Source organism: Phalangium opilio, unplaced genomic scaffold (assembly GCF_054372755.1).
Source record: "Phalangium opilio isolate 3A_F unplaced genomic scaffold, DU_Popi_V2 ptg000003l_1, whole genome shotgun sequence".
Lineage (NCBI taxonomy): Eukaryota > Metazoa > Arthropoda > Arachnida > Opiliones > Phalangiidae > Phalangium > Phalangium opilio.
The window spans coordinates 10,422,974-10,436,683 of NW_028324145.1; the positions used below are offsets into that span (position 1 = coordinate 10,422,974).

Below are 13,710 nucleotides of genomic sequence, written 5' to 3' on the forward strand. Positions count from 1 at the left end.
TTCAAGTTTTTTTTTAATTTTTATTATGAAAATAAATAAAACGTCGCGTAATTAAATACTAACAGTATAGGTACAAAGCTCCTTTTAAACGCGCTTTTTCAATCCTTAAACTAACCTTTAAATAGAAACAGGCACCTAACACCTACATAACGTGACTATAAAGTATAAAATAATTAAAATTGCATATTTATTATCTATATTTTTTTTTTTTTTGTAAATGTTATTGCGTATAGTATATAATAATAAATAATGTAACGGTTGCCTATGACATGAAAAATAACCTTCGACAGAACCAATTATTTATAATTTTGCTCCTAATCCATATAGTAACTTGATAGAGATAAATTTTAAGTAAGGTCAATTGTTTAGACCACCTAACATTAAACCTGCAAAGGTAAGAGTCGCAGGTTTTAAGTTTTTCATCCGAAACAGCTTTAACGCAACAACGTGACATGGTCAGAAAGGAACTAGCGGCTCCCGTTGTTCCTTTAATATCAATATTAGTTGGAAATATAATATTAAAAACACCAATTAACTATTTATTCTCATTTAATTACCTAAAGTTGACTCAATACCGCGAAGTAGATCATTTGTTTTAAATATTAGAAGCATTTCCCTGGGAACTCTGTTCAAAATTTCCGTTATGTCTGACAAATGCTCGGCAATAAACATTTTAATGTGATCCCTCTGTAATTAAAACAAGTTTAAAGGGCATATGAAATAAAATTATTAAATTTTTACTTCAGTTTGCGTAGCTTTCTCAGATTTTATTCCTTTAGAGACAGCGGACCAAGACCTAGCTGACAATATACAAGCTAACATCCCGTACAAATTTCCCACTCCCAGTTCTTCCCCAACTTTTTTCATCCCTTGAACATCCGCATCCAAAAGAGCCATCCACATTCGGCAATACTGAAGTCTAAATTTGTCAGATAGAGTCTAAAAAGAAATAAGATAATTTTAATAGTTTTGGGGTAAACTTTGGCTATAACAAAAACTTACGGTATATAAACCATGATCTAATAAAACTATTTTAGTATCACTTTTAGGTGATTTTTGCACCAAAATATTGCCAGGATGTGGATCGCAATGAACATAACCGTGAACAAAAATCATTTCACTGTACAGTTGTCCCAATCTCTCTGAAACTTGGGAAACTGGAATTTTATGATCAATCATGTACTGCTTATCATTAACAGCTCCTCCGTCACAATATTCCATCATTAAAACTCTTTTACTACTCAGGTCCCACAAAACAGCGGGAATCTGCGTAAAAACCTTGTCTAAAAACTTAATTTAAATTATAATTTTAAAGCTGTTTGTTTAATTACTTTTAGCCAAGAAAATTTGCTAAACATTCTGCCAACTTTTTCAGCATTTTTTCCCTCGTGTATAAAATCTAACTCTAAGGGAAGATTTCTTTTTGTTTCTTCGGCTAACCAAAGAAAAGAAAAATCTGGAAAAAGCCAGGCTACTGTATTGACAAGAATCTGAAACAATATTCTCCGTCAAAAGTTGTTCACTAACAACTGAAAAATAAATTCAACCTCCATAGTTTTCATATCGACAATTGAATGAGCAAAAACGTTTCTATGTTGGACTTTAACAGCGACTACTGTTCCATCTTTTAAAGTTGCCTTATGAACCTGAGCCAAAGAAGCGGCCCCTAAAGGTTCCTCATCAAAGGATGAAAATAATTCTTGTGGCTAAATTATTGAATTATTTTTTTTTTTTCATTGGGGTTGACCAAAGGACAAGATTGTTTTTTTCATCTTACATCTTGTTTTAAATCTTCTTTAATGACTTGCATAACGTCACTTAATGGGGATTGAGGGGCGTGATTATGAAGAACTTGTAGAGTAGAGACATACTCGGAAGGCACTAAATAATTTAAGGCTCCTACATGCTGGCCAACTTTAATAAATACCCCACCATTTTGACAACATAAATCTAATAGCTTTTTAGCTGATCTCAAATGCACCTAGATTTAAAAAAAATCCCCTTTCATTGTAGCCATTTATAGGTATAACCCAAATTATAAGAGATATACCTGGGATTTTATGGACTGATATTCTGGGGAAGATTTATCTTTGAATTTTCGCAAGGTTTGATGGTAATCAAAGGCAATGTTACCCACCTTATTATTAAACATTTATTTATTTATTTATTTATTTATTTATCAGTTCAGTACAGGTAAGCCACTTAATTGCTTATTTAAATTCTTATAGAGAGTTGGCAGAGGGATGGGATCCTCCCGGCCCTCACCATCAAAATGGCCGACAACTTTATTTACTGGTAGGGTAGCTGGAAAGGCTCCTGATAGGCTGGTGGGGGTTGCGGGAAAGGCTCCTGATAGGCTGGTGGGGGTTGGGGGAAAGGCTCCTGATAGGCTGGTGGGGTTGGGGGAAAGGCTCCTGATAGGCTGGTGAGGGTTGGGGGAAAGGCTCCTGATAGGCTAGTGGGGGTTGGGGGAAAGGCTCCTGATAGGCTGGTGGGGGTTGGGGGAAAGGCTCCTGATTGGCTAAGTGGGGAGCTGACGTTTAGTAGATATTTTTTTATCCGTTTGCCCACTCCCTAATATTTAGACTTAACTTTAATAAGTAATAAAATTATTTCTCACGCAAGTTGCTGCTCGTCCAAATCTTACAACTCCAATGGAAGAAACTTCCCATTTATTATTATGCAATACCACAAGAGTACTCACAGATCCAGCGGTAAAAATACCATACTTTAAAACATTGCGCATCATATTTAGCCGAAATTAATAATTCCGTAAATTATATAATCGCCTCTCTAATTATTTAAGCGACTTTTCGGAGTCATTCAAAAACCGCACTACGGTACTAAAGACTGAAGAGCAGACGACAATACAAAAGCTGCCAACTTTACAAAAAGAGTACAATTGAGTAGTAGTAGCATCTCTGACAAGGACTTAGACACCATAAGTTTTCCTCTGTTCATTTTCAATTCCTAACCTTCCATAGTGAGCTTCTACTTCTTTTCGTTAAATCTCTTTGACAAGGATTTGTTCTATGACGTCATACGCTTGTATGGCAACGCCCCTGTAAAGTGGGCTTTTCGATGTGATATTTTTTCCCCTTACCATCCCCCGTTTAGCAGCCAGTTGAGGTCGCAAGGTCAAATTGCCGGGTTGTGGGTGCCAAAAAGGGGTGCACTTTAAAACACGCTTAAAATGTGGCGGTCGGCAGTGTCAAACATTGGAAAATCGAAGAAATTGGTATGTTTTTATCTTACTTCATTTAAACTGTAAGTAAAATCAAATATATTTCACAATAAAGCACTGAAATAACTATAAAATTATATGGCTAAGGCCTAAATTAATTACTTATTAGCCGGATTATATATATGATGGCTTTTAAAGGGAGTGGTTTTGAAGTAAAACTGAAACTATTTATCTTTTAATTTTAAAATTTTAAGGTGGTCAATAAGGCAATTAAACCATCAAATATAGTTAGATGGCAATCATCAAAATCTGAAGGGTAAATAATTAGTTTAAAACCTACTTCCTGGTTTGTTAGAAATGGTAACCTCATTTGAATATAGTAGCAAAGGTGGAAAAACTGCTCTAATTGTTATTGGTACTGCTGTTTTGGGTACTGGGGCAGCATTTGTTTATGCTCAACAAGACCCAAAATTTCAACAACGTATGAAAGATAACTTACCATATGGAGACCTTATATTCACCTACATTCCAGATTGGGGAGACAAGAGCAAAAAATCGTGAGAGACATGAAATTACGCGTAATCTACATTAAAAATTAAAAGCTGTAATAATTTAACAGCCCTGATAAAGCTACACTTGATGCTGCTAAAGAAAAAGCCAATATTGAGGCTGGTCTTTTAAAACGTAGATTGGAACGTGAAAAAGAAGCAGCCAAAGCTGTAATGAATTTAAATTATTGAGCAAAGAGTTTGAAACTTTGATTGTTGATCAAACTTTAAATATTAAAATCAGAGAGAAGAAATGGCCATAACACCACCACCATCGCCTCCAATAGTCGCACCACCTACTCCACCTAAACCGGAACCCATTAAGGCTTCCACCACATCAAAATCTGGTAACAAACCTTAAACTTACTGAAAAATTATCAGAAGTTGCTGATTGGCTGCGATATTTAGCCCCTACAACCCAAAAAGTAGTTGAAGAGGATGAAAAAAGTAAAAAACAGAAACAAGAGGAAGCTAACGCGACCTCTCTCAATACTGGTACAAAGCTTTCACCCAAAAATCTTAAATCTTAGCTTCAAAAAGTCATAAGATAAATTAAATATTTGTATTTTTAGCCTTAGAGAGAAATTTAACAGATTCCCAAGAAGCTCTAGCTAGATTATCCAAAGATGCTCTGCAAGCTCAAGAAATTGCAGTTAATGCAATCAAAACCCACGCGGAATTACTTTTCAAAGCTTTAGATGAGAGCAAGGTATTAAGAGATTGGCAATCAAATCTCTCTTTATCTCCACCACTCTTGTTTTTAATAATTTGATTGGTTCAGGATCCGAACGACGATAGCCTATGGAATGAAGTTAATTTGGCACAAGAAACCAAAATTTCTTCGCTAACAAAAGCTACCGAAACTATCATAGATGCAAAGTACAAAAAAATCACGCAGAAAATGAAAGTTGAAAGAAGGATGATAAACTTCAATATATTTATTTTAGAGCTGGCTTGGACAGATTACAAGCTCGCATTCATGAAGGAAAAGATAACAAATCAACTGCCAATAATGCCGCACTACTTAGTGCTGAAGAAGCAGTTAGCGGAGTTTCGCAACAACTTAAAAAAGCCGAAGAAAATGTACTATTTAATTCAAAATAAGTGTTAAATTGATGTCATTTTGAATAAATTTCAATTCTTGTAGCTGGCAACTGCTCAAGTTGAAGCCAAAGCTGCTAATTTGTACAAAGAGCTTATTGAAAATGGCAGTCAACAACTGCAAAAGGAGCTTGAAGCTCTTCTTCCCGCAGATGCTAAAGGTTCAATTAAATTAGCTTAATTATAAAGGAAATAAATTCGTAACAGTCTTACTGTTCTGTTCTGTTAACAAGGTCGAAAATTATCTGAAGAAGAACTAACTCTTTTACTTGGACACGCTCACCAACGTTTGAAACAACTTCAACGTCACTTAGCTAAACAAGAAGCTACTGAACAACTAAGAATAAGACACGCCTTGGATGAATTGAAAAATCGTCACGAAGCCACACTTGGACAACATATTGGTGAAGAATTAACCAAACAGAGACACCGTTTAGAAGATGATATAAAAAGAAGAGTGCGTCACGCGTCAATCTTTGCGAATATGGGGTTGTGATTAATTGAGTTGCATTTGCAGGAAAGTAAAATGGCTGAAAACTTTGAGAAGGAATTAAGGCAACAACTTCGCCGGCAAGCGGCTGCGCATAGCGATCATTTGCAAGAGGCTCTAAACATAAGAGAGGAAGAATTAGCCCGACAGTCTTCTTTGCAGGCCCAAGAGGAATTGCTTAAACAACAAGGGATGCATCAAAAAGAAGTTGGAGAGGCCATGTCGCGCCTTAAAGGAATTCAACATTACTTACAAGGTTTTATACTTAATGTTTTTAACCTTTTAGAATCTTTCTAATCTTATCAGATTTGATATTCCAGCCAGAGAAGAATTAGAAAAATCTTCTAGAAAGGCTCAACAATTATGGTTAGCTTGTCAAGCTTTACGTTCGATGGTCCGCTTTGGTGCTGGTGGCAGTGAGAAAAATCCAGCGTTTCAGGAGGACGAACGTAGTTTGAAACCTTTAAAAGGCCAGGTTGATTCCATCAGAGAAGCTGCCGGAACTAACGATCCTCTGTATGACGCCGTCTTGAAAGCCATTCCCCAAAAAGCTTTGGAACGTGGCGTGTACACTGAAGAATCTTTAAGAATGAGATTCTCTAACGTAGAGCGTGTTTGCAAAAGATTAGCCATGTTGGAAAATATCGATAGCCCTGCCCAGATATCTTTGTATCGTTATTTCCTCTCTTATGTCAGATCCTATTTAGTTATAGATGCCTGGAGTTCTAGCGTGACTCCTTCGCAGTTAGAAGCTGAGCTCAAAGCCAAGGCCGTCGTCGAACCGGCTAAGTTAAGCACTGGCGATGTTTTAGCTCGGGTTAGAGCGTGTTTAGAAAGGAGAGATTTAGAACAAGCTTTGCGTTACGCAAATTTGTTAAGAGGAGAACCTGCAAGAGCCGCGAGAGATTGGTTAACGGAAGCCAGGTTGTCTTTAGAGGCGCGTCAGGCTGCTGATGCTTTGATGGCCCAAGCAGCGGCTATTACTGTCCAGGCTTATCATTAGGAGTAATGTCTAGGTTGAATAATAAAATAATTAAAAGTTAATTTACTAGAAAAATATTAAATTATATATTTCCGGAAGAATTGCAAAATTTTTAGCAGAAACTGTACCTTTTCTCAATATCATTTGTTTGAAATTAAAATATTTCGTTCTGTTTACTTATTTGATGTATTTTTAAAATAATCGGGCATCTATCATTTACATTCAACTTACCATGAACTGTAAAATACTACACGCAAAATTGATGGAATAATAGAAAAATGAATAAATATCCAGTTTGAGAAATAATACACTAGTATTTATTTGAATTCGAAACCTTATATGCCATTATAAAGTTCCTCGGGACTTTGGCCGCACTTTCTTAAGAACATTTGTTCATGGCTACGAAACCACTTGTTTGAAACTGAAGGACAGACATCAAATACACTTATAAATAATCTTATAATAAACGCATCTCATTAACCTCCCCGTCCTGGACAGGTGAACATTGCTGCTAGCGGTTTTTTTTTTGGTGAAATAAGAGTCAGATTGGACTGCGGGGAGTGTTTGAAATAGACGGCACTAGCCCTCTATAACGTACGTCCCTTTTGATGTACAGGCTTCACAGTGTCTTATAAGGATATTAGAGAAACTAAAGTATACAAACTCACCCCACTTTGTACCGTACAAGACGGGACAAGCTCCGTGAAACGTCATGGGGTCGCCTAAACCATCTTTTCTAAGGTTCCACCAGAAGACAGCTGAACCCTTCTTGGGTCTTATGGCTGCTCCTACAAACGGAAACACTGTTGACCCTCCTGCTTCAACGTCAGTCAACTGCGAAGAGACTGGCTGTAAGTCTGTTAGGTCCAAAGACGTCAGTGGTTTAGACTTACGTAAAACATCAGTGTTGCTATTCGGTCCCCCACAAGAGAGTCTTCGCCCTCAAGATCCTATACTAACACCCATAAAAAATCGCTATTTCAGCAGACCTCGCTCATAAGTACTTACGGAATTATTGAAGGCGGTTTGAATGTAGTCCTGATGAGGTGTGTAATGTCCGCCAATTCCGTAGTTCGCAACTTGATACATCTCGGTGGCCCCTTTAACTTCCAAAGCGTTCAAACCCAATAAGTGTTCAATCTTCACAGTTATTTCCATTAAAACGGGGCTGTCATCCGAATGCAACCACGCGCTGGAAGAAGTCCCCTTTTATATTTAAAATAACAACACTACGCGAACACTATTTACTTATTGCTGGTCCTCTTTAAGGACGACATAAACTGTCCGTCTATGGAATAATGGACGGATCTTTCCAGCTACATAAGAAACCCCATAATAGTGTCTATTAAAATGGAGGACCATTTGAATGCGCAGTTAAAACGTCACCACTGACCTTGGGTGAAGCCATTTCTTTCAGAGTTAAAATTTCAGTTTCGTTTATTATCTCGTAGAAGATAGTTATGAATGGGTTTTGCGATACTACTTCCATTTTTAATGGTTGAATTAAATAGAAAGGGTGATATCCAGCAAAGTACCGGCAAACTAAGTTTCTTTCTAATGACACGGGCTGAATAATAACCTTGAATAAGACACGATGGTCCGTTGAGTTGATTAAAAGTGCATTTACTTACCCTCAATCGTTCACCTCTGCACAAACGCGAGAATTGTTCCGTCATCTGTTTTTCTTCAATAGTGTCATCGTATAAAATAGGAATAAATACCTCGGTATCATCCATACCACCTGACACACCGTCTAAGTCTTATAATGAAGTCTATGATCAGGTCTCTTTTTCACCTATTGAGTTTGAACATTCCTTACTTTCAGTATGACCGTTTACTCGCTCCTCATTCATCTAGAAGAGAAATGTTATTACAAGGGATAAATGGCATATCTTTCCATTCAAAGGATTGAGCTGTCTCAGGTTGACTTCAGACAAGAGTTCAAGGACAAAACTTGGGCAGTTCGTCAAAAATCATCACCGAAAAATTCAAAATAATTTACCACTTTCTTAGCCTCCACAATGTACGATTCCAATTCGAAATCGGTCATCGGAAGTGAGAAGGTGTCGACAACTGGCATCTTAGCTTTCTCCACGGCAACCTCGAACCATACAAAGGCTCTTTTAGCATCCCCGTGGTATAAAAGGTTATTTGCCAAGTATATACAGTCTCGAGCTTGAAAAAGACGTTTGGTAAAAGTATGTCAAAGATCGAAGATATTATATGCTATAGATACCAGACAGTTGCGAAACGTTTTTGTTGACGGGTTTTATGGTAAAATTCCCGTTATCAAAATACCCGTCAGAAAGAGCTTTAGTATCGAGGCTATAAGTATGTTGAAGTCTCAAGAGACCCATAGCTGCTCCTTGTAAATCTTCGTCCGTCGGAAGTTCACGGTTCTCAGCCATGACGTTCAAATTATACAATAAATCTGCAAAAATGCGCCGTCTTTAGAGTTAAGCTGACGGATGACAGAAATAATAAACCCCTACACTCTGCACTATCACTCTTGAGAACATTCCTGACGTCATTGAGGTCCGATGTGGTTCTTTTAAGTAGCAAGTAACTGTCAATGGGGTTATGGATTCCGTCCATATAGTTGCTTTCGGGTCCATAGATTTCAGAATAGCGATCAACGTATTTTTGAAGATACTTGATCTTTTCTTGGACTTCTTGAATATAACTAGTCAAAAGACCAACCACCTTTCTTTCCGCGTCCAACACTGACAATGCCGCTGTATTAGAAGTGAAAAAGTTTTGGGCTTCAACCTCGAGAAAGGACAACGTCAAGATTAACAAAATCCTCTTCAAAATTGAAGTCGCGACTTCTTTAACCATTATCTGCTCAAAAGCACAAGTAATATAATTTATTTTGCAACAAAACTTTTCAAAACAACAACAACGGCAGTAATAAAGTTATCTATAATTACGTGTGATTGTATAATTGGTATAAAATTTAATCCATACAGCTTATATCACCCGATCTGCAAAGCTTACTGTTGACGTGTCGTGTTAATAAATGGACACACTTTGATCCCAACTTTTCAATTACATATACATCATTATATATCCTATACAAAGAAATATAAACTTTCCAAAAACAACACAGATTCCAAACTACCTAGCTTAAATTACGTTCCTAGATTACAATAATCTCGTTCCCTCGCTCTACAACGTTTCGACTTCATCATTTTTCTATACTAATGGTTTTATGTCGCGTATGGTTTCAGCTGCGAGAAAAAAGCTAAATAAAACCTTTGACGGTTTCTTTATAAACCAAATATTTAAACACGGACTTCGCGTAATATAACACTATTGTTTTTGTGGGGAAAAAATTAGCATTTAGAAATATTTCGTATTGATATCTTTCACAAAACAGAGAGCCTCTTCTGCCGGATTTCGTCTTTGTCCAGTATATTTCACAACGAGCTCAAAAATAGTTGATCGAACTAGTATATAATTGTTTAGAACGTCTGTATGATTTATAAATATTTTTGAGTTTAGTCCAGATCGCTGAGAGGGTAATTTCCAAAGTAACAACTATAGTCGAGGAACATAAAGCAACTACTAAAGTAATAAAGGGACCCGCAAAGTCTCTCAACTTCAAATCGGAGTAATATTGTTTAGATTTAGGACGATGCAAACATCGCTCGTAATGATTTAAAGGTGGAGGATAGATGTAGTAGGACAGGCCTACACTGACAATTCGTTGTAATCTAAAACCAGAAGGAAGTAGTCGATTGGCTATTTAGTCCGTTAAATGCAACCTTTTTATTAATCACCTGTCGCTGACGAGATTCAAGAAAGCCGGATCAAATCCTTTACGAAAGCCCAACGCGTTGACAGTATAAGCGTAGGAATCCGATAGATAGAAGTGACAGGAGTTGGTACCAAGGTGTTCACCTCGCTTATCCAACAACAATTTAAAGTTAAGCAAATTTGACCCGAACGCCGCTTGACCTTTATTGATCATGTTTAACACTTTCGGGGAATCAAAGATCGCCTTCGACTTTAAAATTCCTAAGGGATTCTCCTTATCCATCAACCTTTTTTGCACTTCTTCAAAGGCGGGTCCTCTCGTATTCTAATCAAAACATTTATGCTATGACCATGCGGGACAAAATTGTAGAACTAATTCGTACCTTTATAATGTCTACATCAACTTGTCCGGCCTTGATCACCGGCCAAACTTGAGGATAGTTAAGAAAGTCATCGATTCTTTCAATAAACTTGTCTTTCTCTAAGACGCTCATTATGGAAACTAAATAGCCACTGAAAAATAAACCGAAAAACAAGGAAAATACCATCCACGCTAACCAAACGAGTCTACGAGGTGAAGAAATTCGAAACCGGGATTCGTTAACGGCTAAAAAATCAACAAAAACGATCAAGTTCAAAAAGACCAATCTAACTGAACCTTACAGTACCTTCCGCTAACAAAATTTGCAACAGTATGTATTGATTTCCCAGAATCGACTTCAGTCTAACCTCTTTAGTCACGAGTCCAAAGAAACAAAGTAATAAAACTAACACTTGAAAAGTTAGGAAAAAGTACGCAAAAACCTGTTCACAGATAGACACCAACCAAGAATATTAGTGTCAAACCAATTAAGACACTAGAATTACACGCGTACGTCTATACTGAAGGCCATAAAGAACCCAAAATATCCACTATTAGTATTTTCCAAAGGTCCGACAAGAAACATTCTCTGAAAACGTATAAATGTTGAAGTGAAATCCAAGACTTCCGTTCGCGAAAGAGTAACAGCCACGGTACCCAGGTAAAAGTCGGCGTGCTGTAGAAACTTAGGTCAGGTTATTTCACTAGAACAATTCATTGATATACTCGCATTTCTATGGACTAGTCCAAGAGATCCCGTCCAGTTACCGTCTTTCATCTTCATACCAGCTTGTCTATCACTAGGTTCCAATAAATTATATCTGCAACGGATTTTCAAATTTCTCAAGTTAGATACTGGTCTTCGAAAGAGAGTAACTCACGTAAAGTTCAGTTGGGAAGATAGAACGGACATTATGAAGGCCAATGGACCTTCGATGCGCAAACCATCGGTCGAAGGTGCATTCCTATTGACCCTCAATAGAGGAATATTCTAGATGCGAAACGAACATCAGAAGGGTTCAAGCGTTTCTATTACGTGCGCCGGACTTACTTCTTTAATGGCTACTCTAAGATGTGATATATGCCGTGCTAACGGCATTTCGAAACCGAGAACTAACTTTACTATTCACGAAATTAACACCTTAAAGTGCGAAGTTTACGATGTAGCTAATGGGCGAAACCCAGATCAGAGTTAGGTCAGATTTAATCAAACTAAAATTCACCCGCAGTAGATGAAAGTTCTTGAACTAATAATAATTATAATAATATACGAAGGAAGTTCCGTACTAACCAATACAGGTGCGTTAATCGCTAATCCATATGCCACAGCTAACCGACGGCGCCCTATACTAACTATTACCACTACATAACGGGTAATCACAGCGTGACGAAATTCAACTTGTTCGTGGCAGCGTGACCAAACTAACGAAGTTAGTTTTTAACTATTCCTTAACTGACTTAAAGAAAAACAACACTTCAATTCCCATGGAAGCCAAAACATTCAATACAGAGATTTGAAACAAGTGCAGTTGCGAACTTACTAGTTCAAAAACTGAACTTGTTATTTCGGTTTCTAACCAGCATACCGATAAGTAAAACACCGTCAAACTTCATTCCTGCTCTGACAGCTCGGCAATAATTGCTGTTAATAATTTATAAGGGTGACAATAGCATATTTTCTAGTAGATTTTTTATGGGTTCTGTTAATAAACCCTACTATTGACGAGTTAATTAAGCGCAACACGCGAACGTGGAACATTTTTATCATACTTGTAAAAAAAATGAGAGCCATGGAACGCATGGAACAACTCCGAAAATGTATACGGAAAGCATTTCTTAACGATATGTAGGTATAGCACTATATCGATTGAAATGTGTTTTAAGAAAGTACGTGAAAGAATAAGTAACATAATGTGAAAGCTGTGTTGAAACTATTGGGCGTTTGAAAACATTAATCAATAAAATTGAAGCGTTTATTTTAAAAGCGTCAGGCGTGACGGGTGTCGACGCCTTGAAAATGCGCGTTTTGACATTTTCTAACAGTAACTTGATTATTTCGACAATATTATTATCGATTATTGAGTTATTTCTGAAATATTTGTTTAAGAGAAAAGTACAAGTCACAAAAAAAACCACGTGGTATAAAAAAATTGCAAAAAACAACGAGGCACAAGCGTGCCATGGGAAAAAAAATCAACCAGGAAAAACATAAATAATCTATTAGTTTGTTCCAAATACTTTGAGTGATTACATAGGTGATTTTAGAACTTACAAATTGATAAGAAAAAGGATGCAGACCTAAGTTATTCCTCCTACGATAACTCGATCTCAAGGTCGACGTGATTAATGAAAATTGAATAAGGAATAGAAACCGTGTCTACCCCTCAACCTACCTTCTCTTCCGAGTCCTATGCGTAACTTCAAGAGGACTAGATATACTTATCAGACATCTCAGTTTTCCATAGTACTACATTAGATCCAATTTTCTATTATTTAATCCAAAAACACAACAAAATTTTACGATACTTATAGGGAATCAAACTATGTTAGGTATGATAGGAATGATTGATAAATCATGGACTTCGTGAAAAATCGTGCCTAGTAAAGAGGGTTAATGAGCAAAATAGGTAACGATAACCCTATTTGCTAATGAACAGTCTAATTAAGCTACATATGCAGGTATCGATGGCGAACGTCAGATGTAATTGTACAAATGCCCATGGACACCACCCATCCTAATTTTCAAAAATGTTATTGAACATTTCACTTTTTTAGGCACTGTTCTTGTAGGCCGAAGTATAAACGTTTGAAGTTGGCCTGAAAAGTTGCTTGTAAACTTATGAAAACGTAAACAACTTCAATCATAAAATCATAGAGATCTATAACAAAAGAAGTTGAAATTCCACCATCTCTTTCTTTCATATGAGACATTTTATCAACTGCATGGTAGGTTCCCTTCTCTATACAATACATCCGTTTCACGTACGCGTATGGGCATGATAGTCGTTCATCCCAACGGGGACATAAGCGCAAAATACTTATAAAGAACTCGACGAAGCCAGATCAACTGGTATTTTGGATATTAATACAGAAACCTACATTTGAAGAAGAAGAAGAAGAAGAAAAAAAAAAAAACGGCAAGCAATTTTTGGCTAAGCGACCATGACCGACTGAATGAAAGAAAACCTGGGATTTGGGAAGTCTTTACCTTATACCGAGGGAGGGTTGCCAAAAAACAGCAGAATATTAATATCCTCCGGTTTCTGATCAAGTCAGTGCGGACCC

The 13,710-nt window shown here is 37.0% G+C and overlaps 4 protein-coding genes across 7 annotated transcripts; 1 reads left to right on the forward strand and 3 right to left on the reverse strand.

Annotated features, from left to right (window-relative positions):
• On the reverse strand, nucleotides 1-2,899 carry Adck1 (aarF domain containing kinase 1). The gene is made up of 9 exons (XM_089840635.1): nucleotides 2,621-2,899; nucleotides 2,051-2,137; nucleotides 1,778-1,981; nucleotides 1,548-1,706; nucleotides 1,332-1,490; nucleotides 1,003-1,266; nucleotides 742-939; nucleotides 558-687; nucleotides 1-486 (listed from the first exon to the last, which is right to left on the reverse strand). Exons 1-9 carry the CDS (start codon nucleotides 2,747-2,749, stop codon nucleotides 263-265), a joined length of 1,554 nt encoding a protein of 517 aa, XP_089696761.1. The 5' UTR covers nucleotides 2,750-2,899; the 3' UTR covers nucleotides 1-262.
• Nucleotides 2,900-3,008: 109 nt separating this feature from the next.
• Nucleotides 3,009-6,611, forward strand: Mitofilin (inner membrane mitochondrial protein mitofilin). Of its 2 annotated transcripts, none has more exons than XM_089840629.1 (13): nucleotides 3,009-3,238; nucleotides 3,439-3,500; nucleotides 3,565-3,741; nucleotides 3,804-3,903; nucleotides 3,977-4,079; nucleotides 4,141-4,227; nucleotides 4,305-4,441; nucleotides 4,514-4,611; nucleotides 4,680-4,815; nucleotides 4,880-4,994; nucleotides 5,067-5,290; nucleotides 5,351-5,579; nucleotides 5,644-6,611. In XM_089840629.1, exons 1-13 carry the CDS (start codon nucleotides 3,194-3,196, stop codon nucleotides 6,324-6,326), a joined length of 2,196 nt encoding a protein of 731 aa, XP_089696755.1. In that variant the 5' UTR covers nucleotides 3,009-3,193; the 3' UTR covers nucleotides 6,327-6,611. The 2 variants fall into 2 exon arrangements, with proteins under 2 accessions (XP_089696755.1, XP_089696756.1); XM_089840630.1 differs by having other exon boundaries at nucleotides 3,568-3,741.
• Nucleotides 6,600-9,335, reverse strand: LOC149717739 (prolyl 4-hydroxylase subunit alpha-2-like). Of its 3 annotated transcripts, none has more exons than XM_089840634.1 (11): nucleotides 8,798-9,153; nucleotides 8,542-8,736; nucleotides 8,308-8,480; nucleotides 8,125-8,158; nucleotides 7,937-8,064; nucleotides 7,699-7,872; nucleotides 7,554-7,621; nucleotides 7,314-7,497; nucleotides 7,199-7,255; nucleotides 6,974-7,139; nucleotides 6,600-6,726 (listed from the first exon to the last, which is right to left on the reverse strand). In XM_089840634.1, the coding sequence occupies exons 1-11, from the start codon at nucleotides 9,141-9,143 to the stop codon at nucleotides 6,641-6,643; spliced, it is 1,611 nt and encodes a 536-aa protein (XP_089696760.1). In that variant the 5' UTR covers nucleotides 9,144-9,153; the 3' UTR covers nucleotides 6,600-6,640. The 3 variants fall into 3 exon arrangements, with proteins under 3 accessions (XP_089696760.1, XP_089696759.1, XP_089696758.1); XM_089840633.1 differs by lacking the exon at nucleotides 6,600-6,726 and adding an exon at nucleotides 9,236-9,335 and having other exon boundaries at nucleotides 6,747-7,139; nucleotides 8,798-9,146; XM_089840632.1 differs by lacking the exon at nucleotides 6,600-6,726 and having other exon boundaries at nucleotides 6,747-7,139.
• A 366-nt stretch (nucleotides 9,336-9,701) lies between these two features.
• LOC149717740 (putative glutamate receptor) lies at nucleotides 9,702-12,200 on the reverse strand. Its single transcript, XM_089840636.1, has 8 exons — nucleotides 11,477-12,200; nucleotides 11,307-11,416; nucleotides 11,156-11,246; nucleotides 10,940-11,101; nucleotides 10,733-10,868; nucleotides 10,448-10,671; nucleotides 10,088-10,389; nucleotides 9,702-10,021 (listed from the first exon to the last, which is right to left on the reverse strand). The coding sequence occupies exons 1-8, from the start codon at nucleotides 11,522-11,524 to the stop codon at nucleotides 9,736-9,738; spliced, it is 1,359 nt and encodes a 452-aa protein (XP_089696762.1). The 5' UTR covers nucleotides 11,525-12,200; the 3' UTR covers nucleotides 9,702-9,735.
• Between the last annotated feature and the right edge of the window lie 1,510 nt (nucleotides 12,201-13,710).

Excerpts from the sequence above, each read along its gene's own strand:
- Adck1 (XM_089840635.1), bottom strand. The coding sequence starts at position 2,749 with ATGATGCGCAATGTTTTAAAGTATGGTATTTTTACCGCTGGATCTGTG. Across the intron at positions 2,138-2,620 it reads TTGGACGAGCAGCAACTTGC|GTGGGTAACATTGCCTTTGA; the intron begins GTGAGAAATAAT and ends TTTAATAATAAG. Across the intron at positions 688-741 it reads AGAAAGCTACGCAAACTGAA|AGGGATCACATTAAAATGTT; the intron begins GTAAAAATTTAA and ends TTTTAATTACAG.
- LOC149717740 (XM_089840636.1), bottom strand. The coding sequence starts at position 11,524 with ATGCCGTTAGCACGGCATATATCACATCTTAGAGTAGCCATTAAAGAA. Across the intron at positions 11,102-11,155 it reads TTGGACTAGTCCATAGAAAT|CACGCCGACTTTTACCTGGG; the intron begins GCGAGTATATCA and ends AAGTTTCTACAG. Across the intron at positions 10,022-10,087 it reads TTGAATCTCGTCAGCGACAG|ATTACAACGAATTGTCAGTG; the intron begins GTGATTAATAAA and ends TTCTGGTTTTAG.
- LOC149717739 (XM_089840633.1), bottom strand. The coding sequence starts at position 9,143 with ATGGTTAAAGAAGTCGCGACTTCAATTTTGAAGAGGATTTTGTTAATC. Across the intron at positions 7,622-7,698 it reads AAGAAATGGCTTCACCCAAG|CTGGAAAGATCCGTCCATTA; the intron begins GTCAGTGGTGAC and ends TTTCTTATGTAG. Across the intron at positions 7,140-7,198 it reads TAGCAACACTGATGTTTTAC|TTGACTGACGTTGAAGCAGG; the intron begins GTAAGTCTAAAC and ends GTCTCTTCGCAG.
- Mitofilin (XM_089840629.1), top strand. The coding sequence starts at position 3,194 with ATGTGGCGGTCGGCAGTGTCAAACATTGGAAAATCGAAGAAATTG. Across the intron at positions 3,239-3,438 it reads TTGGAAAATCGAAGAAATTG|GTGGTCAATAAGGCAATTAA; the intron begins GTATGTTTTTAT and ends TAAAATTTTAAG. Across the intron at positions 4,816-4,879 it reads TTAAAAAAGCCGAAGAAAAT|CTGGCAACTGCTCAAGTTGA; the intron begins GTACTATTTAAT and ends CAATTCTTGTAG.